The 26813-nt window shown below is 37.6% G+C and overlaps 1 protein-coding gene and 1 pseudogene across 22 annotated transcripts in view; both read left to right on the top strand.

The window, feature by feature from the left end:
• GAPVD1 (GTPase activating protein and VPS9 domains 1) overlaps positions 1-26813 on the top strand; it is a 53760-nt gene that overhangs the window by 7811 nt on the left and 19136 nt on the right. For 13 of the 22 annotated variants that reach the window (XR_002831079.1, XR_002831078.1, XR_002831080.1 and 10 more), the window contains exons 2-12: positions 11078-11301; positions 12090-12933; positions 14373-14459; positions 15728-15862; positions 16008-16197; positions 19468-19628; positions 20948-21077; positions 22437-22562; positions 23448-23621; positions 25269-25409; positions 26468-26602. Coding sequence is in view for 17 of the 22 variants with exons in the window: in XM_014462180.2 (XP_014317666.1) it covers positions 11117-11301; positions 12090-12933; positions 14373-14459; positions 15728-15862; positions 16008-16197; positions 19468-19628; positions 20948-21077; positions 22437-22562; positions 23448-23621; positions 25269-25409; positions 26468-26602 (2308 nt within the window). In the remaining 5 variants the exon portion in view is untranslated. Of the gene's footprint in view, positions 1-11077; positions 11302-12089; positions 12934-14372; positions 14460-15727; positions 15863-16007; positions 16198-19467; positions 19629-20947; positions 21078-22436; positions 22563-23447; positions 23622-25268; positions 25410-26467; positions 26603-26813 lie in introns of those variants that run through there. The other 9 variants (XR_002831081.1, XM_023760074.1, XM_023760078.1 and 6 more) reach the window with 9 other exon arrangements.
• Positions 6555-6654, top strand: LOC111827486 (annotated as a pseudogene).

Genomic DNA, 26813 nt, shown 5'->3' with positions numbered 1-26813 from the left:
TGGGGGGCATGCAGGAGGCAGCAGATCAGTGATTCTCTTTCATCATTGATGTTTCTATCTCTCTCCCTCTCCCTTCCTCTCTGAAATCAATAAAAATATATTAAAAATATTATATATATATTATTTTCAAAGCATTTGTATAGTCAGTCCTGAGTGTTTAAGTAATTGCACTAGCAGATCTTTCAGTGAGGAAGAGCTTAGTACCAAGTTCTTACATATTTTTTTAAATTACTAAAGTAATAAGTGTTCTCTGTTTAAAAAATAACTAAAGACAATGCAAAAATGAAAGTTTTCTTCCCCATAAATACTATATGCTTTGGGTTTTTCTTTCATCCCCCAAAATTATACTTAATGCTTCTGATTTTAAGTGCTTTACATATGTTAACCCAGTGGTTGGCAAACTGCGGCTCGCGAGCCACACGCGGCTCTTTGGCCCCTTGAGTGTGGCTCTTCCACAAAATACCGACTTCTGCGCATGGGCCACGAAGTTTCAATCGCACTGTACATGCGCGCCCGCCGTGGTATTTTGTGGAAGAGCCACACTCAAGAGGCCAAAGAGCCGCATGTGGCTCGCGAGCCGCAGTTTGCCGACCACTATGTTAACCCATTAAACCCTCACAACTCTATGACTATACCCTATGAAATAGGTTCTATTTTATATCCATTTACAAATGAAGAAACTGAGACATGGAGAAGTAACTAGTCAAAGGTCATACACCGAGTTAGCAGCAACACTGAGATTTGAGCCCAAGTAGCTTTGCTTTATGGTGTGTGATTTAGCCTCTGGGATCTTACCATGCATAATGTTCTGTGGTTTGTTTTTTTCACGTAACGACACATGCTAGACATCTTTCCGTATTCCACTACCTCCTTCTTAATAATTATGTAGTCTTCTGGGATAGAGGCATACCATAACTTAAGTTAGTGTCTTTCAAACTTAATCTTCTTTAATATTTTCAATCCCATTAGTAATTATTTCAAGTAATATTTTTAAAATTTCAAGATTTTTGAATTGCAGTATTGAGGATATATTAGTATTTGTTAAGTAATGCATACTAACTGTCCAGATGTTTTGATATTCTCTCGGTTGAGTTGTATAGTGAAACCTGGCTTACCTCACAGCTATTTGTTTTGCGTGGATTTATTATTTTTGTGGTTAGCCTGAGTAACTCTGGAAATTCAGTAGTATATTGGGGATAGAATTAACATCTGTTTGGATTTTATTTATTTACTTTTGTTAGGGTCTGGAGTTTTGGTGTTATACCAAGAAGTCCGTAGTATTAGTTTGAAATTTGAGTACTCTCTGACTTTATATGACTTGCATCCTAAGTAGTCTGCCTTCCATTTCCCTGTATTTGGGCCAAGAACAGTTGTTACTATGTCCATTCTTCCTTCTACAACGCTTTACTCGTGTTTCAAATATACCAATTAAAGATACTAAAGTATCACTTGTTTCCATTTTTTATCCGCATTGATATGCTTTTCTTTATTGTGAGGAAACATTTTTTGGTTCATTAATAACTATTTTAAATATGTTCATTGGAAAGTTAGTAGATGTTTTCCACTTAAATTCAGTTACTGTTTCTTAGTCATTTTGGAACTGAGTTAGCAGCAGCTTGGTTGATGGCTAACTGGAGCATTGCTCTTCATCATTCAGTCATTTATTATTTATAAACTCAGACATTTATTCAGCACCTGCTAAATGCTAGTTCCTCTGCTAAGTAATGGGGATACCAAGAGGACTCTGTCCCTACTGCAGGGAACTTGGAGATTTGTTGAGATAACTTTTTGTTGCAAACAGTGTAAAATGCTATGATAGAGATGAGTCCAAATGAGAAAGAATCTGAGTTAAGAGAATGGCCAGTAAAGGCTCCTCGGTTTGAGCTGGGCCCAGATGACTGAGTGGGATTTAACTGGCCAATGAAAAGAGAGACAGCCCTGGCCGGTTTGGCTCAGTGGATAGAGCGTCGGCCTGCGGACTGATTGGTCCCGGGTTCGATTCCGGTCAGGGGCATGTACCTTGGTTTCGGGCACATCCCCGGGGGGAGATGTGCAGGAGGCAGCTGATCAATGTTTCTCTCTCATCGATGTTTCTGACTCTCTATCCCTCTCCCTTGTAAAAAATCAATAAAATATATATTTAAAAAAAGAAAAAGAAAAGAGAGACAAAGGATTCTAAATAGAGTATATATAGAAATCAGGACCATGGAAACCACTAGAAATTATCATTAGAATGTCATGAGAATGTGGGCCCTTCAAGAGCAGACCTCACGTAGCACATAGTAGCTGTTTAATAAACATTTGTTGAGAGGAATGTGTTAAATAACATTTACTGTGCTTGTCCATATTTTTGTAAGAGATGAACTCATTTTTAATACCTGACAATTTTTAGATCATGTGGCTTAACAAAACATTGTAAAATGAGTAAGAAACAGCTCCTGGTTCTAGCTGGCTTGGCTCAATGGATAGAGCGTCGGCCTGCAGACTGGAGGATCCCAGGTTCGATTCTAATCAAGGGCACATGCCCAGGTTGCGGGCTCAATTCCCAGTAGGTGGCATGCAGGAGGAAGCCGATCAATGATTCTCTCTCATCACTGATGTTTCGATCTCTCTCCCTTTCTCCCTCTCTGAAATCAAGAAAAAAAAAATATATATATATGTATAGAAACAGCTCCTTCGTTGAGATATGTCTTGTAAGGGAAAATAAATGCAGACAAACCCTTGTAATTAAACATGATTATTTAGGGACTCTTTCCCCCTTCCCACGTGGGAGTCTGTGCTTGTTTCTCAATAAATTTCCACCCTTTGATAAAAAAATAAAATAAACATGATTATTTATGATTATAAAATATATTTGCAAGGGGTACCCACCTCTTCTATGGATTGGCTAGATCCCTGAAAAGTGGTAGGTAATATAAATTTTCAAATTAAACTTATTTGATTGATAAAATACAAGGGCTAACATTGTAGTAGGTCATTTAAAAGTGGCAGTCATGTCTTTTTTGCCCTATCACATTAATATGAATTTTACATAAATACTATGAGGAAAGTGCCTATATAATGAATGAAAAAAGTTACTTTCATTCAAGGTAAAAGTTCTGTCAAGAGGCAGCCATCAGTGTATACAAATGTTTCCTATGCTTAATCTCTGAGTAACATCATGATTTTTCCCAAATCTGCATACTACTTGTACTATTACTAATTTAATGACTTCTTTTATGGACATACTTTAAAAATATTTTGGCCTGGCCATTGTGCCTCAGGGTTGAGCATCGACCTATGAATCATTGATGTTTCTATCTTTCTCTCCCTCTCCTTTCCTCTCTAAAATCAATACAAATATTTAAAAATATATATTTTGAAGGAAGCTTTATGTTACTACCAGCATGAAAGACTAACATTTCTTACCCTAAATAAAATGCAGCTTAAATATAATAAAAACAAATCAATGTTATAAAACCTAGCTAGCTGCTGTTCGCAGAAGGTAGGGAGTTTGAGGCCTGCCAGCCTTTAATTAAAAGGAGAGATTAGGAAGTGTTAGGGAGGTGTTGAAGACAGATCGGCACCTTGCTTAGATTTTCTACATGATGTAAACAGAAGGACCAAAGAGACTCAATGAAGTAACTTTCCCTGTTAGTGAGTCCATGTTGTTTAGTGTCATGGGGAGGAAGGGATGCACTCTGTTGGCCAGAGTGATTCCCCCAGAACTTCACAGAGGGAAGAGATTTGGAGGCTGGGCCTTAAAGGATAAGTCTGACTTCACTTGAAAATAGGAAGCATACGGGCCTCTTAGACCTGTATAATAGCATCTGCAAATAGTAAAGACTAGGAAATACTAATACGGCAGCAACATCTGATTTGGGAGGAGGGGAAGTGGAGAAATGTTAGGAGATGAGATAGATGTAAAAAAGGATTTAAGGGATTAATCCCTGGTAACTTTTTCTAAACTTTCACATATGCTTACTTCATAGAATTTGAGGGAATTTACATTATTTATTTAGCCCTGAAGTCCAACTAATCCTGACTTTTTCAGTTAGTTTGAAACTTTCAAAGAAAGGGGGTTTGTCCAGATACTGACATATATTAATAGTTGTTGAAAGAGTTGGGTAATTAGAGGTGACCTTGACCACAAATAAAAGCTGGTGAGCCAGATACACCTGAATTCTACTCTCAGCTTTGCCAGTTGTTAATTTGACGTTGGGCACATTATTTAATTTCCTCCGTTTTCTCATCTGTAAAATGTGTATAAGAATGCCTACCCTACTGCTCGCCCTTTCTTTCTTTCTTTCTTTCTTTCTTTCTTTCTTTCTTTCTTTCTTTCTTTCTTCCTTCCTTCCTTCCTTCCTTCCTTCCTTCCTTCCTTCCTTCCTTCCTTTCTTTCTTTCTTTCTTTCTTTCTTTCTTTCTTTCTTTCTTTCTTTCTTTCTTTCTTTCTGAAATCAGTAAAAATATATTTTAGCCCAGCCGGTGTGGCTCAGTGGTTAAGCATTGACCTATGAACCAGGAGGTCAGGGTTCAATTCCTGGTTAGGGCGCATGCCTGGTTTAGGCTCGATCCCCAGTAGGGGGCTTGCAGGAGGCAGCCAATCAATGATTCTCTCTCAACATTTATGTTTCTGTCTCTCTCTCTCCATTTCCCTTCCTCTCTGAAATCAATAAAAACATATTTTAAAAAATACATATTTTTAAAAAGTTATTGTTGGACTTACTAGAATAATAAAGAGATGATTAGTTTGTTTACTTGAAGTCTAGCTGATACTTAGAATTTAGAACTATTAGATGCCTATCATTAACTTAGGATGTCTTTAATTAGACATTTTCAACAGAGAAAACATGAAACACGATTCTCATTCCATAAAATATTTGAAACAACCTTGACAATCCCCTGGCCTCCCCTACCCCCCAGTGTCTTATGTCCATTGGTTATGCTTATATGCATGCATACAAGTCCTTCAGTTGATCTCTTACCCCCCTCCCTCCTGCCCCCCAACCCTCCCCGGCCTTCACGCTGCAGTTTGACGATCTGTTTGAGGCTTAGGATGTCTTTAATTAGACATTTTCAACAGAGAAAACATGAAACACGATTCTCATTCCATAAAATATTTGAAACAACTTTGTCTTACTTTAGAGTCCTTCTCTTGAGTCACAGGAGTTTGTTCAGGCACAGTTGCTAACATCTGTAATGTATATCCTCCTTGGAACTTTTCATGCTTTTCTAATTCACACATTTCACCCTATCAGGCTGTGCTTCCTTTCTGTGCTCTGTGTTCGAGTAGGCATGTTTGCTTATCAGGCGTTGGCAAACCCTTTCTGTAAAGGGCCAGATAGTAAATATTTTAGGCTTTGTGGGCCATATGGACTCTGGCAACTGCTCAACTCTGCCACTGTAGCATGAAAGCAGTTTTAGATAATGTATAAACAAGTGGGCATGACTCTGTTCCAATAAAACTTTATGTATACAGACAGGCAGCCAGCTGAATTTGGCCCATAGGCCTTAGTTTGCCATTGTGGAAGGATTTAGAAACCCAGTGCACTTTGCTCTTTCAATTAAAATCTCCCCATTAAAATCTTGTCAGTTTGGGCTCTCAGTGATAAGTGTTCATAATATGAGTTCAAAAGCTTAAGATCTGATTTAACTTGCATGGATGTAATCAACTTTATTTTGTAGAAATGTGATAAGCGGAACTGAATTTAATATTCTGTCTTTTAAAAGTCTAATTTTTGACCACTCCAAAAAGAAATTATCTAGCATGGGGAATGTTTGCAAATTTCAGGATACAAATTCTTGTTGTGATTGACCTGGCCAGAAATACAGATCAGGCTAAATTAAGACCTGGTGGTCCAGGGTAGATTTTGATGGAGTTGGCTGTAGGGGTCCATGGAAGGGAGAGAGATCTTGCCAAATACATGTGAAGTTTTCTGGGGTTTCCATTTTTCAGTCCTGCTGTTGGAAGTCTGGAGAATTAATCAAGGGGTGATCTTAATTGCGCACACAGGCTCACTTCTGACTTCTGCAGGTGATTTAGTATACTCTAAACAACCTCATGGGAGGGGTTGGAGAGGTTTATATCCAAGGGCTTTGAAAATACTAACCCATCAGCATAGGATAGGTTGAAAGAGAAGAATTAGCAGAAAAACACATTAGGAAATTTTTTTCAATTGTCTGGGTTCCTGTGACTAGAGAGCCCTGACCATTGTGGCTCAGTGGGTTGGGTATTGTCCCGTGCACCAGGAGGTTGTGGTTTGATTTCTGGTTAAGGGACATTCCCGGGTGGTAGGGGGCATGTAGGAAGCAGCCAATCGATGTTTCTCTCTCATGTCGATGTTTCTCTCTCTTTCCCTTTGCCTTCCTCTCTCTCTCTAAAAAAATAACAATCAGTGAAAACTTTGTTTTTAAGTATTGTTTTGGAGAGTAGGCCACTACCTGTTATTTGACAGCATTCTGACCTGCTTATGGAAAGAAAAGCAATAAAGCTTATAATTTTTGGACTTGATTAAAGAAAAAGTTCTTAGCAAATTGGTCTGATGTTCTAGTTTTGTTTAAAATGTCTCTACAGTGCTCGCTTCGGCAGCACATAGACTAAAATTGAAGCGATACAGAGATTAGCATGGCCGACAAGGACGACACGCAAATTCGTGAAGCGTTCCATATTTTTTAAAAAATGTCTCTACAAAAATGTCTTTGAAGACATTGGGGACTATTGAAGGGTTTGGAAGGTGAGTTCTGGTTTAGATTAGGTGGAACTTTCAAGTGTTAATTTTTTAACTGAAGCTACATTTGAAGGTTTTAATTTCTAAATTGCATAAATTGGTTCATGTTTTGCAGTGAAACATTTAATGTGTCCTCTCTTCTTGAACAGTATTTTGGTTGAGCTCCTTGAGATTAGGGGACCTGGCTAGGTACCAGCAAAAACTCAATCATGTTTTTGTTGAATTAAATTGTATTAGAGCAGCAAGAAGGGCACCATTTGAGAAGTTCTAAAATACTTTTTCCTGTTTTCTCATTATGAAAAATTTCAAATACACAGAAACTGTTGAAGGATAGTACAGTGATCACCATATACCCACCACCCAGATTCAACAGTTGTTTAAGTTTTACTTTTGATTTTTGTTCTGAACCATGTACTAGAAGTTGCAGAAATTATAACACTTCCTCATACTTGTGTGTGCATCTCCTAAAAATAAGATCTTTTCCTCTTTAACCACAGGATTTCTGAGTCGTTCTTGTAGAGATTAGGGTAATAGTGTACTATCTCTATCACCTCTCACCTGTGTGGCCTTGCACAAGTTATTTGATATTTCTGACCTCAGTTTCCTAAGCTGCAAGTACCTATCTCAGGAGGGATATTATAAAGGTTAAGTGTGTGAAATTCTTAGAACCATACCAGGCACAGTTTTCAGTTTATAAAGCATTTTCTCATATAAATTCTCAATGTGGTGAAGAACATCACACCCCCCATTGTTCCCAGAGTGGGAGACTTCTACCTCACCTTCCCCATATGTAGATGTCAACAAAACTCATAATTTCTACCTCCTAACGTCTCCCAATTCTGTCCTGTTCTTTCCATTGCTACTGCAACACTTCTTGTGTATCAACAATTTTTTAATCTGTCTTCATCTAGTTCCATTTCCCCAGACTCATCCCCACCTCCTCATCCTTTTCTTTCTTTCTTTTTTATTTTGAGAGAGAAAGAGAAGCTTCGATTTGTTGTTCCACTTATTATGCATTCGCTGGTTGATTCCTGTATGTGCTCTGACCGGGGTTTGAATCTGCAACCTTGGCGTATTGGGACGATGCTCTTGCCAGTTGAACTACCCAGCCAGGGCTCCTCATCCTTTTCCTTACTGCCAGAGTTTATGTTCTCAAATACAAATTTAACCATACTAACTCCCTTTAAAACTCGTTTCCCATCACCTACAGTGCAAAGTCCAAATCTCTTAACTCTAGCTTCTACGTACCTTCTGTCTCTGTAGCCTTATCTCTGATTATACACTTCCTCGCCTTCTCCCACCTGACTCTTAACAAACACATGTGCCCCCACAGTAGTGTGCCACACGTTGTTCTCTAAATATGTTCTGTTACATATCTCTGTGCTTTTGCTGATTGGCTTCCTCTGTTTGGAATGCTACCCCCACCTACCATCCTCTTTATGGCTGGCAGAACTTGACTTTTAAGACTAGGTGTAGGTATTTAACTCTTCAGTTGTTCCTTCTCTCTTGTCCCTACTCTACAATGTAGTCTTATAAGTAGTAGTAGTCTATAAGTAGTAGCATAATACAACATTTTCGGGCAGCCATTTATTTGCTTGTCTGTCTCAGTCTAGTAGATTAAAAAGTCCTTGAAGGCACACACTAGTTTTTATCTTTTTTTGGATCCCTAGTACCTAATACATTGCTTGTACCAGGCACAAAACAAATGTAGATATCATGTCCATGTTTTGTGGATGAAAAAAAATTGAGGTTGAGAGAATATGCATTATGTACCCAATGTAGCAGAACTAATGAATGAAGCATACAGATCTTTAAGGGCCCATTTCAGTACTGCTTTCATTAACTATACTACTAATAATTACAACCATTTGATGAGTGATTCTGTGCTTAGTCTATGGACTTAGAGCCCCCTGGAGGATCTTAGAGTTCCCACATGAAAGTCTACATTTATAGCGGTTCTCAACCTTCCTAATGCTGCGACCCTTTAATACAGTTCCTCATGTTGTGGTGACTCCCAACCATAAAATTAGTTTCATTGCTACTTCATAACTGTAATTTTGCTACTGTTATGAATCATAATGTAAATAACTGATATGCAGGATGTATTTAGGCGACCCCTGTGAAAGGGTCGTTTGACCCCCAAAGGGGTCATGACCCACAGGTTGAGAACCACTAGTCTATAAAGTCATATGCATTTTCTGTAGACTGAGTTAGTAAGGTTATATATATGTGTGTGTATGCATGTCACCAATTTTGGGAATGTACACAGATGTCCTTGTGACTAATAGTGAATTGTCTTGGTGAAGTAGTCATATTTATATCTTTTGAGAGGAAAGTAGTAGGGGGCTTTAACCATCTAGAAGAGTTGGAATAACATCTTTGCATAGTTTACTAGGGAATTGATAAGGTACAAGAAAGTATTTTTTGAAAGCAATTTAGTTCAGATTAGATGGTAATATCTGAAATTTTCCAAGTCATCAGTAGTTCATTAAAATAAAAGAAAGTTAAAAATTTTCTGAAGCCAAACTTAATTAAAAGTTGTTAAATCTATTTTTTTAAATAAGGTGGTTTTAAATATATTTTCAGCTAGAGCCATAATGTTTAAATTTTTTTGTCTTAGCACCAAAATATTTATTTTATATATATGGATACGTTTTCATTGGATCTCTAAACACATTGAAAGTTCTGTGGTCTAGGTTGTCTTCTCTTTTCAAATCTAAATTCACTACAAATTGTATTTTATCAATTCCAAATAGGTCCATTAAGGGCACTTAAGAATCTGATTGGCTGGGACCACTTTCCCCCAGCTTTATTGAGATATAATTGAAATATAATGTATATTTAAGGCACATAATGTGATACAAGTATGTATTGTAAAATGTTGACCATAATAAGGTTTAGTCAACACATCCTTCACCTCACATAATATCATTTTCTTGTTGTGTTGTTATGGTGAGAACATTAAAGCTTTATTCTCATAGCAACTTACGAGTATACAATCATAGTGCTTAATTCTTAATGAGAACTATTTTTCTAAGTTAATGACTGCCTGCTGTCTGGACACAGCGTTGTATTCTGCTCCCTGGGCCACAGGCACTTCTATTGTTGATATAAAGCATTTGTGGTCTGGCAGGCATTCTAGGTTTAAGGGCATAGCTTAAATAATAATGCTTTAAAGTATGTGTGCTATTTTAGCTACTAGGTAAACAAGAATTGTGTGATAGCATTCATTCCTTTGGCAAATATTTATTCAAATCCTGCTGTGAACCAGGCCCTCTCCTCAGCCCTGAAATTACAGCTGTGAGTGAACCAAACGGACAAGCCTTGGCTCAGGTGGCCCTTACCTTCTGGTGGGAGCCATGCTCTAAGCACGATGAGCATGCAAGTGGGTATCTGTGATAGAATTCTAGATGGGGCAAGTGCTTTAAGAAAAGGCCAGGAGAAGGAATAGGAAGTGGTATTTTCTAGTTTAGAAAGAGTTGTTTGAGAAGGCCTTCTTAAAGAGATATTGAGCAGAGACGCCTGCATGAAGTAAAGGCCTGATGCAGTAACCTTGCAAAGGTATCAGGAGGAATAGCCTTCCAGACAGAGGATCAGCAGATGCTGAGGCTTTGAGGACTTCCTAGGAGGGAATAGAGTGATCTGGTGGAGTTGGAAGGTACTACTCTACGCCAAGGAGAGAACAGACTCTAGTAAGAAAGGAAGCAGGAGATCAGTTAAGAAGTAGTGGTTATGGAGCTTCAGGTGAGAGATGATGATGGAGTGGTGAGAAGTAGTCAGATTTGAGATGTATTCTGAAAAGTCAACAGACTATGGTGATTGACTGCAGTGTGAAAGAGCAGTCAAGAAAATGCCAGTGTTAGTAAGTAGACACTGGACTTAAGGGATATACACAAGGTTTTTGCAGTGGCTATCTCTGAGCAGTGGTCTTGTTAGGAGCTTTGCTTTTTCCTTATCTGTATTTATCAATTTTTCTTTACTGAACCCATAATGCTTCTCTAATACAGTAAATATAGGGATTACTTTTAAATTAGAGTTAACCATGCTACTAAATATAGCTTAATTCTTTGTTTTAAGATTTTTTTTATTGATTTTTAGAGGAAGGGAGAGAGAGAGAGAGAAACACTGATGTAAGAGTGGAACATAGATCAGCTGCCTCCTGCACGCCCCCCTACTGGTGAGCGAGTCTGAAACCCAGGCATGTGCCCTGACCAGGAATCAAACCAGCAACCTTTCGGTGCACAGGATGATACTCAACCAAATGAGCCACACCAGCCAGAGCATGTAGCTTAATTCTTAATGTATTCTATCCCTTTTGATTTGGTAAACAGTTTTAGTAACATAACATTTTAAAATTTGTCTTTTCAGTCTTAGTGATCAGCCTTTGTACCTTTTCCACATTTGACGATGGTGAAGTTAGATATTCATACTCTGGCCCATCACCTCAAGCAGGAGCGCTTATATGTGAACTCTGAGAAACAGCTCATTCAGAGGCTCAATGCAGATGTACTTAAGACAGCTGAAAAGTTGTATCGTACAGCATGGATTGCTAAGCAACAGAGAATTAATTTGGATCGACTTATCATAACCAGGTAAATACAAGATTTTGAGGTCTTTTATAAACCATTATCGTTCTGTGTTAACTGCTAACTGTAAATAAATGAATCTATTTCCAACAAAGTGCTTGCTTTAAGATAGTTTAAGTTAACATTAAGATGAGTCTGCTTATTTTGTTTCTTTTAAGTCACTTAACACTGTTATGGAGAATTATAACTTAAGCATTAGTATTTTATGCCACACCAATTAATTTTGTATCTTTACACATATACATTTTATCAGTGTAGACAGTAAGTTATCTTTGTTCTACTTTCTTCTAACATAATTTAATATGTAAATTTCCATGTTTTGCTATTGTATATCTGCTTTTCAGTTTTAGAAACCTTGTTTTTCACTGTGTTAATACCTCATGTTCTGTTGTTCCAAGAAGCAGAAGAAGCCGTTTTTAGCTCTAAGAATAGTGGTACTGAAGCATAATGTTGAGGAAAGAAGCCAGACACAGAGGAGTACATACTCTGTATGATTCCATTTATGTGAAGTTCAGAATGAGGCAGGACTAATCTTTGATGAAAGAAATCAGAATAATGGTTCTTTCTTGGTACTTTTCATTGAGCCTGATTTAATATGAGGAATTTGTTTTTGTTTGTACTTTTTTTTCTCCTTTCTTTCTTTACACATTCAGATGCTCATGGTCTGAAAGATTTTAGCAATGAGTGATTTCGTTGGGACTGTAACCAATTCACATTCCATGTTTCATGTAGTATATGTGTGATATTATTATTGTTGTTAATTTTATTGTTTTGCTTGTCTGCTCATTTTTTAGTGCTGAAGCTTCCCCTGCTGAATGTTGCCAACATGCCAAGATTTTGGAAGATACACAGTTTGTTGATGGATATAAGCAATTGGGATTTCAGGAGACTGCTTATGGAGAATTCTTGAGTCGATTAAGGGAAAATCCTCGTCTTATTGCCTCCTCTCTGGTTGCTGGAGAGAAACTTAATCAGGAGAACACACAAAGTGTTATATACACAGTTTTTACCTCCCTCTATGGCAATTGCATTATGCAAGAAGATGAAAGCTACCTCCTTCAGGTTTTGAGATACTTGATTGAATTTGAACTTAAAGAAAGTGACAACCCCAGGCGACTTTTGAGGAGAGGAACTTGTGCCTTCAGCATCTTATTTAAACTTTTTTCTGAAGGACTGTTTTCTGCCAAACTTTTCCTCACAGCTACTTTACATGAGCCAATCATGCAACTGCTTGTGGAAGATGAAGATCATCTGGAAACAGATCCAAATAAACTAATTGAGAGATTCTCCCCATCTCAGCAGGAAAAACTCTTTGGAGAGAAAGGCTCAGATAGATTCAGGCAAAAGGTTCAAGAGATGGTGGATTCCAATGAGGCCAAACTAGTGACTTTGGTGAACAAATTTATTGGTTATCTCAAACAGAACACATACTGCTTTCCACATAGTTTGAGGTGGATCGTGTCACAGATGTACAAAACCCTCTCCTGTGTAGATAGACTGGAAGTTGGGGAGGTCAGGGCAATGTGCACTGATCTCCTGTTGGCCTGCTTCATTTGCCCTGCAGTTGTCAATCCAGAACAGTACGGAATAATTTCTGACGCTCCTATTAATGAGGTGGCAAGATTCAATCTGATGCAGGTATGCTTTTGTTATTATTTATATGGCATTCAATTTAAAATCAATTGATTAGGCAGTGGGGGTGGGAACAGAAAATGTGATGACAACTACCATTCATAGATTCCTGCCATTCTCTTTCTTTAGACTGTCCTCAGTATGTGCTTCTTAAGACATAAAAGCAGCCATATTGCGATTTAAAAATATTCTTGTCATAAAACATTTTGTGTTAGTTTTTAACTGGAGTCCTCGTACATGTGAATGATTAGATTTTCTCTTCCCATGATTTCAAAATCCCAAATGACTGAAAACCGAATCGTTTTACTTCATTTGGTAACAAAACCCAGCCTGAACTAACGGGATATTTATAATTGTTTGTTATTCCACTTAGTGCTGATGAATACCATGTTTTTCTGCTGAAATGTTAACATGTTTGATTATAGGATGCTACCCTAAGAACTGGACATGCCACATATATGTACTAACCAACCTTTCTAAAGTCCCCAAAGTTTGAAATATGAAACTCAGAAAGAGGATGTTTGGACCCGTATTAACACTTTTCCCCCCTAATTATTTGAAGTACTGAAATCATGTTATTATTTCTTAAGCAAATCTTTTAATCATGTCTTATCACCCAGAAATACTGTGAAGAAGAAAGACTGAGTTTATTTGGAATAGTATCTATCTTTGGATGAGTGGTGTTTTTTTAAAAATGATAAGTTTTTTTTATGATAGATATTGAGCAATTAACTATATAGAAATCCCTGAAATAAAGTTAAAAAAATTTGTTTTCATCTGTGAAATACTAAATTTATTCTTATGATAATGTAGTTGTAGTTTTATTTTTGCCACTCTAACAGAGATGGAATCACATATTTTCAAAATGAGTAATAATGGGGAGATTGTCCTAGATATTAAGAAGATGATGCTATATGATGTGAACTTTCAGCCAAGTGTCTTTAAAGAGAGTGGGTTAACAGTTCACTTTTGGCAGTAAGGAACTTGCTCTGTGAAGTTTACTTTCCAAACAGCATATGTTTTGTAGAAATTGTTTGCGTTTAAATTTAGAAAAGAAAAAACATCTACCTGGAGTACTTTATGAACTATGTAGAGTAAAGTACTTAACAGTAACTTGAAATAGTTTGAGTCAGCTTTTACAAATTAATTTTAAAGTTTCTGAGCATATGAAAAGTACACCATCAGAAACAAAGGTGTTGTGTTTTTATTTCCTAATGTCGATATAATATGTTAATGAGAAATTAAAGCAAAATCTTCTACTTATTCTGTATAACTCTAAATATAGTAAAACCTGGTGTTGACAGGATACAGAGGGGGGACCCTATTTTGTGTGTCTGGTCAGGTGTATGAGTATTATTATGCACTAGCATAGAGTGGAAGTGCTTTCATAGAGAGAGGACTTGGTATCTATAACCTGTGTCTCCCCACCACTGCTTGGGTTGCAGGTTGGCCGCCTGTTGCAGCAGTTAGCAATGACTGGCTCTGAAGAGGGGGATCCCCGGACAAAGGGCAGTCTTGGAAAATTTGACAAAGTAAGAGTGAATACTATGTCATGTGAAATACTGTTTATAGAAAATTCTGCCAAAGTATTAGCAAACCTAACTTTTCCCTTCCTTAAATCTCGTCCTTAGGTATTGTATAAATTAGTCTTTCATTGACTCTTGGTGTAGCTATAGTGCACATAATGTTGGATCAGCAGCTTAATGGCAAATGTCACTAAAGATGACTAATTCTCACTTATAGAAGTGTCGAGGAGATGCTATTGTAATGAGAACCAAGGAGCTATTAAGATTATTTTATTTTTTGCTCTAATCGGTTTGGCTCAGTGGATAGAGCGATGGCCTGCAGACTGAAAGATCTCGGGTTCGATTCCAGTCAAGGGTACATGCCCAGGTTTCGGGCTCGATTCCCAGTAGGGGATTTGCAGGAGGCAGCCAATCAGTAATTCTCTGTCATCATTGATGTTTCTCTCTCCATCTCTGAAATCAATAAAAAATAAAAAAATAAAAAAGATTATTTTATTTTAGGAAGTTTAATTTTTAAAAATTGTCACTAAATCAAATAATCAATAACTATATAATTTTAAGTGTATTTCATAAATTAGTATGTGTGGTATTGTTCAATTTAAATAAAATTTTAATTAATCATATTTGAGTAGGCTGCATTCAACCTATTATAAAATTCAAAAGTTATACAGTGAAATATCCCTTCCACCTCTGATTACTAGCCTTAATTTCCTCCCCAAAAGGTTATTTTTTTAATATATATATTTTATTGATTTTTTTTACAGAGAGGAAGGGAGAGGGATAAAGAGTTAGAAACATCGATGAGAGAGAAACACCGATCAGCTGCCTCCTGCACACCCCCCACTGGGGATGTGCCCGCAACCAAGGCACATGCCCTTGACCGGAATCGAACCCGGGACCCCTCAGTCCGCAGGCCGACACTCTATCCACTGAGCCAAACGAGTCAGGGCTCCCCAAAAGGTTATTGACATGTCTTTTGTGTATGCTTCAAGAGTTCTACATGTATGCCAGCAAATTCCTTCATATATTTCCCAATCACCCATCTTTTCCTTTCACAAATGGTTAGATAGTGTATAATCTTCTGTATCGTGTTTGTTTCTTGTACCAGAGTATCTTAGAGATTATTCTGTATCAATTCATAGAGAATTTAATTTTTTAAAGGTTAGGTTTAATATCATTTTTAAGAAGAAAAACTTTTTGCACCTTAATCGGATATTTTGTTCCCTTATCTTAAAGGGGAGATCTTTCACTGTGATCTTTTCCTGTTTTAACAGAGCTGTGTTGCTGCTTTCCTTGATGTTGTGATTGGGGGCCGTGCAGTGGAAACCCCTCCAATGTCCTCTGTTAATCTTCTGGAAGGATTGAGCAGAACTGTGGTTTATATAACCTACAGTCAGCTTATTACTCTGGTAATGGCTTTATTCTTTAATAGGATTTTCTCAGAAGTCATTTATCTAAGCATGGGCAGAGTCATAGATGAGTACATTGTGTCAGAAATATATATTGGGTATGAAAAATTGATTTCAGTAGCTAATGTCCTTTTATTTTTGCCAGGTGAATTTTATGAAGAGTGTGATGTCTGGAGACCAACTGAGAGAAGATAGAATGGCTCTTGACAATTTATTGGCTAACCTACCCCAGGCAAAGCCAGGGAAAAGCAGCAGTTTGGAAATGACTCCCTACAATACTCCTCAGTTGTCTCCAGCAACCACTCCAGCAAATAAAAAGAATCGATTGCCTATAGGTAAAGAGACTTTCTCATATTAGGCTTTGCCTTACATTTAATACTACTTTGTTAGCCTTTGTTATTGCTCAGTGTTTGGAAATACAGTTTTAAATAATTTGGAAACATTTTTCTCCATGTTTACTGGTAGTAATTCAGTTTTTTACAATTGCACTAGGTTAATTAAGGTTTAGCATTAGACTTTTGCTTTATCTAGATGTACTTTTTCATAATTAATTGAAATCATGCCACGTATGGTATGCTTTGTATTTTAGTGTCTTGTCTTGGAAAATTTTGAAAGTGTCAGTTGTTACAACCAGTCATTATTTGAATTATGTAGCCCCGTCCTTTCTACAAAGTTCTGAATAATATAATAAAATAATATTAGAAGTTTTTATCAGTAAAGTTGAAACTACATAGGTACTATTTTTTTCATTATTGTTATTAATAATCAGTCTTTGCCCTAGCTGGTTTGGCTCAGTGGATAGAGCATCGGCCTGCGGGTCCCAGATTCAATTCTGGTCAAGGGCACATGCCCTGGCTGTGGACTTGATCCCCAGTAGGGGGCGTGTAGGAGGCAACGGATCAATGATTCTCATTATTGATGTTTCTCTCTCTCTCTTCCTCTCCCCCTCCCCCTCTCCCTTCCTCTCTGAAATCAATAAAAATATATTTAAAAAGTAATAATAATCAGTCTTTTATCAGCTGAGCAATCTTTTTTAATAAAATAAAGCAAAAATCCTATTTTATTTAGTCATTCATTTATTTAAGAATTAGGCTTACATTTTATTAACTTAGTAAACATCTATTATCTATAGATATGCACCAAACATTTAATTGAGCATATATTATGTACCAGACACTGGGTAAGCACTTTATAAATGTGTTTCATTTAATCTACATGCAAAAAAATCCACTAAAAGAGTAGGTAATTATAATCACTGTCCTGCAGATAGGGCACTGTATTAGACACGGGATATAAAGACCTTAGTTCATGTCCGTACTTTAAGTTAGCTGCCCTAGTCTAGTTGGGGAAAACAAAAAGAGACCATTGCCCTTCAGTGTACTGTGTTTGATAGGGATGAGCACAGAGGATTACCCGACACCTAGAGAAGGTGGCCCTGGAGCAGGTGAAGCCTGCGCTTTCTCTCGAAGGACGAAAGGGTGTTCCACAAAGTAAACAAGGCAGGGAAAGAGTGTTTAGGGCAAGGGAATGCAGTAGTTTAGCACCATTTTTTTTCATGATAATGAGGAGCTCAGCTATAGTTACTATAGTTTACACATTTGGAAGAATGAGTCGATGTGTTAAGAACTATCAGTTTCGCCCTAACTGGTTTGGCTCAGTGGATAGAGCGAAGGGTCCCAGGTTCGATTCCAGTCAAGGGCATGTACCTTGGTTGCGGGCACATCCCCAGTAGCGGGTGTGCAGGAGGCAGCTGATCGATGTTTCTCTCTCATCGATGTTTCTAACTCTCTATCCCTCTCCCTTCCTCTCTGTAAAAAAATCAATTAAAAAAGAACTATCAGTTTCTTAAAATTAATCTACCTTACATTTAATATAATATGAAATAATATCATCAACAGGAATGTGACATATTCTTCAAGTGTTTGGCTTTCATCATTCCAAAATGTAAATTTTCAGAATTAAAAATAGGAAAAAAAGTTTGACACTCAATGATTTTTAATGTTATAGGCTGTTTTTACTATTTCAGCATGAAGAAATGAGTGATTTTTGGTATATTAGATATTTTTTCTCCATATTCACTGCTATACATTAGTTCTTCCACTTCATAACTTCCAGAAGTATTATTAAATATGGGTAGAATGGAAAGTAAATTTCAGTTTTTCCAGTAGTATTTTGTATAGTCATGTGACTTGGTCATTGAATTTATTTCATATTTTAAAAAATGTGTCCATTATTCAGAGGGTTGATTTTCTTTCTGTTTAATGCTTTCGCAACCCAGGACATCAGTTAGCAGCCATCACTGCCTGGGATTCCTCAGCCACCAATCTTACAGCTCATATTACTCTAGTAACCCCATTTGGTGGGTAATAGGCTGTTCTTACTCTTCTTGTGTAACTCTTATTTAAGAAATAATTTATAAAAGTGTGCTCCATGTGCATGTTGCTTTTGCTTTGTGTTACATGAATTTTGGTCACTTGCATTTTTATAAATTATGAGGGTTGTTACTTAAAATTCATGAAGTTCATGAAGCTGAATTTAAGTTCACAATTCAGTAGAAGATAGTGAGGTGAACCTGACTTTTGACGTGTGCCCTAAAATTTTGAAAGTAAGAGTGATTAATCAACACATCAACAGCATTGTGGAGAGAAGGTGATTGTCTATATTTCTGTCTTTAAGTAGGTCAGCTTTCACTCAAAGTGAAGTTGAAAGACTTGTTACTATAAAGTGCTTTGCTTTATGTCTGTACTTTTAATTATTTTGCACTGAAGTAGACTTTCTAGTTAGTCTTCTGGTTGCATTGAATTTTTATTGACCTCTGAAAGAAAATAGAAACTTATCACAGAAGACTAAAACTCACAGAGAAATTATTATCAACTACCCAAATATTTCTGAAGTTCTTGTAAGTTCTATAGGATGGATTATTTTAGGAAAAAGTATTAGGTAGGGGAAAACACCCCCAAATCATTAGATTCCGTATTAATTTAGAATGTTTCCAGTAAGCAGAAAGGAAACTTGTATTCAAACATAGAAGAATCGCTCCTTTATCTTTGGAAAAAGGTTAATACATTTCAGGAAAACAGTGTGTTTTCAAAAACGGATTCTGGTTTTTCAATAGTTACCTAATTAATTACTAATGTACATTACTTTATATGGCTATCAGATTTCTATATGAAGTTTTCTAATGCTTTTGAGTTATTAGTATGGGAGACCTGTGGCAATTAAATCATTTTATAGGAGAAATAATTGAAAGTGTCTTGAACAGATAAGAAAGAAGGTAGGTTATGCTGTTCTTGTCATCCCAAGTCTTAAATTGATGGGGACATGTTCACTGTTCTGCAGGTGTGGTCATCTGTGTGTCACTCCCTGTCAGGTGAACATGGGTCATTGTTTCTGGTGATCAGTTTTAAAGGAGAATAAGTATTAGTCATCAATAGAGTAACTGGGAAGATACAGGGTTTTTTTTCTTATTCATATTTTCACCATTCCTTTTGTGTGTATGCATGTGCAAATGTTCTACATTAATAAAAAATATTTTTGTATTTAGTGTGCCATTTTCTTCATTTTATCTTTTTCTCTAAAATGACTAATTTAACTTTTTTTATTAGCAACTCGGAGCAGAAGCCGCACCAATGTGCTAATGGACTTACATATGGACCATGAAGGATCATCTCAAGAAACCATCCCAGAGGTGCAGCCTGAGGAAGTGCTGGTCATTTCCTTAGGGACAGGTCCCCAGCTTACTCCAGGGATGATGTCAGAAAATGAGGTATGCATGTATTGTTACATTTGAATCATAGCCACCAATGTTTAGAAATGCGGATTCTGTTCTTCTAATTAATGGCCCCTTGCTTCTATCAATCACTATGCGTTGAATGAATATTTTTCATTATCGTCAGTGGGCCTACCAGGACGTACCATCTAGTGCTAAACTTCCTGTGCATAGTACTGGAGGCCCTGCACGTTGGTGCATTTATGGCACTGTAGTTGGTGGCCAGGCCACACCTAAAGGAAGTTTCCTAATAGTTGAAGAGCCAGGGAGCCAGGAAATTGTGGTATGGAAATTGAAGAGACTTTTCCAGTGACCTGTAGGAAGTGATTTATGTTTATTTTCTATCTAATGATATTCCAGTGGTATTCCTGCTTTAAAGAGCTGAACATTCTTTAGAAATACTTTCTTTCCTTTGGCCGGTTAGGAAGAAATGGAAGAGATAACTGTGGAAAAAAAACTAAAAGTGTAAAATATTTTGAAGAAATGGGATTGAGGGTATGGGAATCATTTTTAAGATGTTTGTAAACAAGAGCTTGGGACAGGGCCAAAGGGAAAGAAGAAATCTTGCCTCTCTAAAGGTAGAACCCCTCCTCATATATTGTGCCCCCCCCCCCCCCCAAAAAAAAGCAACGTATTACATTCAAAAGTGAGTGCTTACTATTCAAGAAAACTAGTCCTGGCCTGGGAATAAGGGACCAGTTACAGGGTTGTTAAAGTGATGATGGTCGTTGGCTATGTTTGGAATTGTGACATCACTCATAGGAAAGAGAACTGTCAACGTCCTAAACTCTGTCCCTATACACACACACACACACACACACACACACACACACACACACACAAAGAATGAGCTACAGAGACTGTCAGGATCAACATTTTAGGAAGCCTAGAATGTAATAAAAACATAACAACCATGGGAATGCTTAATAAGGAAAAAAATTAACAGCTGAATGTCACTCGGCGAGTTCTGTGCATTTACCTTACCATGTTACCTGTCCCCAAACCCCAGTTCAGTGGCAGCCTTGAAGACAGCAGTTCGTATTCCTACGCAGGGAAATGATCCCTTTGTTCAGTTAATTCATACCACTCTCTAGGCCTGTTCAAACTCTGGCACCCGTCGGGTGATGGAAGGGCAAAGTTTCAGTTCTTCTCACTGATACTTACACTTTTCTTCTAGCGGTACTTAAAGCTTGATCAGAACCTTGTAGATTGGTTTTAATTAAAAAATAATTTTAAGTTAAAAATAACTTAAATATGCATTTGCTGTAGTTTGTTTTCTTTCTGTTGTGACAAACGAATGGCATTTTATTTTTTAGGTCCTAAACATGCAACTTTCGGATGGAGGACAAGGAGATGTCCCTGTCGATGAAAACAAACTCCACGGTAAACCTGATAAAACCTTGCGCTTTTCCCTCTGCAGTGATAATCTGGAAGGAATATCTGAAGGTGAAGGGTTACTTCATTCAAGGAGTTGTGTGATTCAAGTAATGTTTTGTTTTGTGTTCTTTAAAGGAGCCTTATAAATTATAATTACACCATCTGTGCCCCTGACTGAGGAGACTAATGAAGTTTTCCTCTAATGATCTTGAACAGTTGGCTGTAAGATTCTTTCTTGAATAAAATTAAGATTGCAAGAAAAAAACGTTAGAAAAAGATTGCAAGAGACTGATGGTCATAAAAAATGGAGAAGGTCTGAGTCTTCACTGGGACTTGAATACCAAGTTTTGTTTCTCTAACGCTGATATGTACCAAAGCGAGTAGAGCTCCTTTAGAGGGATGCGATGCATGTCTAAATGGAAAAGAATGGACTCACTAGTGTTTCAGGATGTTGTGTGTACTTCTAATGTTCTGCATATTCACACACTCACACCTTTTATGAAGCAGTAAGATAAAATGAAAATAGGAATAAAAAAGAAATTTAAAGGCAAGATTAGGAAGTAAGACTATGTCATTCCATATGCTAGGATCAACTTTTTGTTTTTTTGTTAATCCTCACCTGAGGACATTTTTCCCCCCATTGATTTTTAGAGAGAGTGGAAGGGAGAGAGAGAGAGAGAGAGAGAGAGAAGCATCCATTAGTTGCCTCCTGAATGCACCCTGACCGGGAACCGGGGCTCGAGCCTGGATCAAGCCTGCAACCGAGGCGGTGCCCCTGACTGGAATCAAATCCGAGATCCTTCAGTCTGGGGGCCAACGCTCTAACCACTGAGAAAACCGGCCAGGGCAAGAGCAACTTTTTTAATGAATAAGTTCAGCTTTACTAACATTTTAAAATAAACATAAAATGTAGTAACTTTTTCTTTCCTCTAATTTTTCAAAGCATAAGTAACAGTTTCATTCTAGAAAATGCTGAAAAGAAATGGAATCATTGTAATCTCATCATTCTGTTAATAACAATTAACATTTTGGTTCATTTGTAGCAAGATTAAGATTGTGCTGTCTTGTAACCTTTTTTTTGTTTAACAATATAACAGTAGCATTTCCCTTGATGATTTAACATTCTTAAATAACGTGGTGTTTAATGGCTGTTTTCTTTCATAGTTTATTTAAACATTCTTCTATGATTAAAGATGTAGATTGCTTCTGCTTTCCACTTACAAGAAGCCCTGAAATAAGCAACCTTAGATGAGTTTTTGAACTGTTCCTTAGGATAATTCTCTAGAGGCAGAATTACTGGCCTAAAGAGCATACATATTTTTAAGGTATAAAAGCAGAATTAAAAGCACTTTAGTCTTTATCTTTAGTGCCTTATCAAGGCATGAAAAATTGCATGATGGCTCACTTACAGTAGAAACATTTCTCTAGGTCCTTCCAATCGCTCCAATTCAGTGTCCTCTCTTGACCTGGAAGGAGAGTCTGTGTCGGAACTGGGAGCAGGACCTTCGGGGAGTAACGGGGCTGACGCTCTGCAGCTACTGGAGCATGAGCAAGGTAAGCTGGAGTGGACACAGCCGCTCGAGGGGCAAGAACTTCCCTGGCTGCCAGGTGAATGATGAGCTGCCATGTAAGTTGGCTGTTGCAGTAAGAATACATTTGATTATATAATGAGCATTAAACTTGGACTTACTCATAGTTCCTTCAGTTCTTAAAGATGTGGTTAGTTGGTAAGTGAATTGTTTAGACTTGAATTACATAGAATAAATAAAATGAATTTCTTGAATTCTGTAATATTAAAATTTTCAGATACAAAGATACTGGTAAAACCTGAGGTCTCAAGTATCTGGAATAGGGAGAGAATGGTACACAAATGATTAGAAGTACCATAAGAGTTGCTGTGGCCATTCTGAGTGCGAGATACAGCGGTTGAAAGTGCAGGAAAAGCTTATTGGAAGAAAATATTAGCCTTAAAGCCTGGCTGGCATTGCACGGGCAGAAGCTGGAGATCAGGCATTCTAGGTGAAGGCATGGTATAAGCAAGTCAGAGAGGTGGCAAACCAGGTACTTATCCAGGAACTCCCAAGGAGGGGAATAGTATGAGGGAAGGATTGAAGAACAGCTGGGTCCCTGTTGTGCTTTAGGAAGGTTAATTTGAAAAGGGCCTTTGGATTTATTTAAAGATCCCTTCTGTCCTTCCGGGATGCCCTCAACTGGGTTCGAGACTGATTCTTAGACTTTAGTGTGTATAAAAATTACCTGGGGCGTTTTTTAAAAAGCCTACATCTATGGGGGAATAATTCAGTGTTTTTTGGTACTATGTACCCCGTGTTAATTATAAAATATGTAAAATGAAGTTCGAAGACATAAAGTTCTTCAAATTTGATTAAGAAATCATAGCTGTGCTACCATTTTTTAAGTGCTTAATTTTGTTTCTGATAGCCACAACACAGGATAATCTCGATGATAAGCTGAGGAAGTTTGAAATCCGTGACATGATGGGACTGACGGATGATAGGGACATATCAGAAACAGTGAGTGAGACCTGGAGCACAGATGTCTTGGGAAGTGATTTTGACCCTAACATTGACGAAGATCGTTTGCAAGAAATTGCAGGTAATTGCTATTTAATGTCTCTGGAATATTGCTTATTCCATGTCCACCAGCCTTCATGGGAGGGAACTTCAGTGCTCTGACAAATGTGGTGTGTGTGTTAGTCCTAACTGGGAAACTGAGACAGCTGCATATAGCCAGGCATTCGTGTATTTTTTCTTTACTTAAATATAGGTATGTTTTTTCTGTCTACATTTAACTTCACCCCCAACCCCAAAAGAGAAAAACCAGTCTTTTGAATTAGCTTCTCGTCTAGTCTTGTTGTAGGGCGTAGTATATGTTCTTAGTCTATAATTAGGATGTTCTTTAGAGACAAAACACCTACCTTAAAATGAAAATTCTGACAGATTATAGCCATAAAATCTTTCGGAATAATATGATACTGAGAGTCTAAAAATTGAGTTTACTTCTGGAAGTATTAATTCAGTTCCAAAAAGTAACTAGTTTTTAAAAGAATATATTTTTATTGATTTCAGAGAAGAAGGGAGAGGGAGAGAAAGAAATATCAATGATGAGAGAGAATCATTGATTGGCTGCCTCCCGCACGCCCCCTGCTGGGGATTGAGCCCGCAACCTGGGCGAGCATTTCAAACCGGTGAGGGTGGAAAAGTAACTAGTTTTGTCTTTTTCTTTTTTTACATCAAGTTTATTGATGCACAGTTTACAAACATTAAAATTCACCCTTCTTTGAGTTCTGAAAGATACCTTCTTCATTTTTTAAAAAATCATGGAACATTTCAAACAAGTACAAGAGAGAATAGTGTAATAAACTTTGTGTTCCCATCACTCAGCTCTGACAGTTACTCATACACATGCCTAGTTTGTTTCATCTCTTCTCCCACCCACTGCCCTTTATCCCCTCCCCAATTATGTTCAGATATTTATAATTATGTCATGGGGGTAGGGGCAGGGTGGAAGGGGTCAATGGGGGGGAAAGGGAACATTTATAATACTTTCAACAATAAAGATAAATTTTAAAAAATTATCTGCCAGCCAGGCCAGAACTTGAGTATTTTTAACACAGTTGTACAGTAATGTTTAATCCTGTATGTATTTTTAAGTAGTGTAAATAGATTTCTTAATTGGTTTCTATATTACTTTGTTCCAGATGCTAAGTATTTAGTATTTTTTCTGGCAGTAAGCTGTATTTCAGCAATAAGCTGCATTTGCAGTTAAACAAGTACTACAGAGGTGGTGTGTTTTCCTGCAAATACATTTTATTGCTCTGAATATGTGGCTAATGTGCCAGAAGAGAACATATTTCGGCCAGTGTAACTCGATTTGGTTAAATGTCTGAGTGGTTTTAATCCTTGTAGGACTATAAATTTGAGAGAGTTATTAGGGACACACACAAAATCTGCTGAAAAACCAAGGTGAAAGCCAGTTGGAATGACTTGATCCAACAATGTGTTTTCTCTACGGAGAGTTCAAGGTGCACAGGAGGCAGTGGGTGAAAAAGAGCTCGTGTCACTGTGGCCACAGGGAAATGTGCGTGTTTGTGGTGTTATTGATTGAAATTGCTCTGACCTTGGCTCCTTTCTGTGGCTGGAGTAGAGAGGTTCTGTGAGCGTTAGTGTTTGGCTTTTCTCCTTATCGATGCGCTCTCCATCAGGACCTTTGTTAACCCTTTGCTCCCCACTGGTTATACAGGTGCAGCAGCAGAGAACATGTTAGGCAGTTTACTGTGCCTGCCAGGGTCAGGGTCAGTGCTTCTTGACCCCTGCACTGGTTCTACCATATCAGAGACAACAAGCGAAGCTTGGAGTGTAGAGGTTTTGCCAAGTGACTCAGGTTAGTATGCTGTCATTTGCATTTTGATTTGCACAGACGTTTAAATGTAAGGTATTCTAATTTCTATATGATGGACATTTTGTCAGATATACCTTTGACAAGTATGAGGCAATCCAATTGCTAAGAATGTCACATGGAAAATTAGCGTAAGGCATTTTCTTTCATCAAGAAAAAATGCAGTTTTGAATGGCATGGGCTAAGATGGCAGGTGCTGTCTGACTGTTCAGTTCTTTCGGAAGCAACTGTTAGTAACTCATCAGGGTTCTGTGTGGATTGAGTCCAGTCTCTCCCATGAACTCATCACAAATAGGAGCCCTGAGTGGTTGGATACCTGGTAAGCATGTTTAGATTTACATGGGGAGAACTGACCCTTTAAAGATATCGAATATATTTTTGAAATGTGCTGAAATTCAGACTCTGGAGTACTGCAAATTATTTTGTGCACAATTATTATAAATGTATATGAAGTGTTTTGTACTTTGTTTTTTCTTATGTATTGCATTTCTACTTTCCCTCCTGATTATGAAGATAAATCTTTGCCTTCAACTAAATGTCAACTACCAGAATGCAAATATAAATAACTATGTCTGAATTACATTCTGTCTGATCTGCTTGGCTCAAGAATAATAAAGTGATCCTATATATGTTGAATAACGTTAACATATTCAGACATGCTAAACTTACATAAGGAGACAGCAGGATTGGCTCACTACCTGTTGAGCATCCATAGGAGTTGTTTTTTAGAAAGTGGTTGATTTAATGCTAGGTTATTTCATATTCTCTTGTTTAGTTGACTTGCTAACCAAGAACACACACTGTGAGATTAGTGACCTGGAAGAAGTTTTCATTTTTGCACAACTAACTGGCCTAGATTGGGATGAAAATAACAACCTTGACTTTCTTAACACTTGATCTTACTAACTTTGCTAACTGGTCCAGACTCAGAAATCTATTTACACTGATTTCATTCATACCCTGGTAGCTTTCATCATCTGGGTCACAAGCTAAAACTGGCATGCTAACAATCACTGATGTGACACCTCACGTCTTCTGTTTAGAGGCCCCCGATCTAAAGCAGGAGGAGCGTCTGCAGGAATTGGAGAGCTGTTCGGGACTGGGTAGCACATCTGATGATACGGATGTCAGGGAGGTCAGTTCCCGCCCCAGCACACCAGGCCTCAGTGTTGTGTCGGGTATGTCTGTCTTGTTTTAAGGAATAAGGATTTCAAGGTGTGTTCCCACATTTCCATTTGTAAAGTTGATAGCAAAGAGATATGTTTTATTTAAGAGCTGAGTAATTTTCAGGAAACAAAATTATTTCTATGGACCCTTAAATCTGAGAGTTTAATGTGTAGCTTTAGAGAGCCTGTTGAAGTAACTGGCAAACAGTGTGGATGTGTTCCC

This window comes from Myotis lucifugus, unplaced genomic scaffold (genome assembly GCF_000147115.1).
Source record: "Myotis lucifugus unplaced genomic scaffold, Myoluc2.0 scaffold_173, whole genome shotgun sequence".
Classification (NCBI taxonomy): Eukaryota; Metazoa; Chordata; class Mammalia; order Chiroptera; family Vespertilionidae; genus Myotis; species Myotis lucifugus.
The sequence above is the reverse complement of the archived record's forward strand: the minus strand, read 5'-3'. Positions and strand labels throughout refer to the sequence as shown.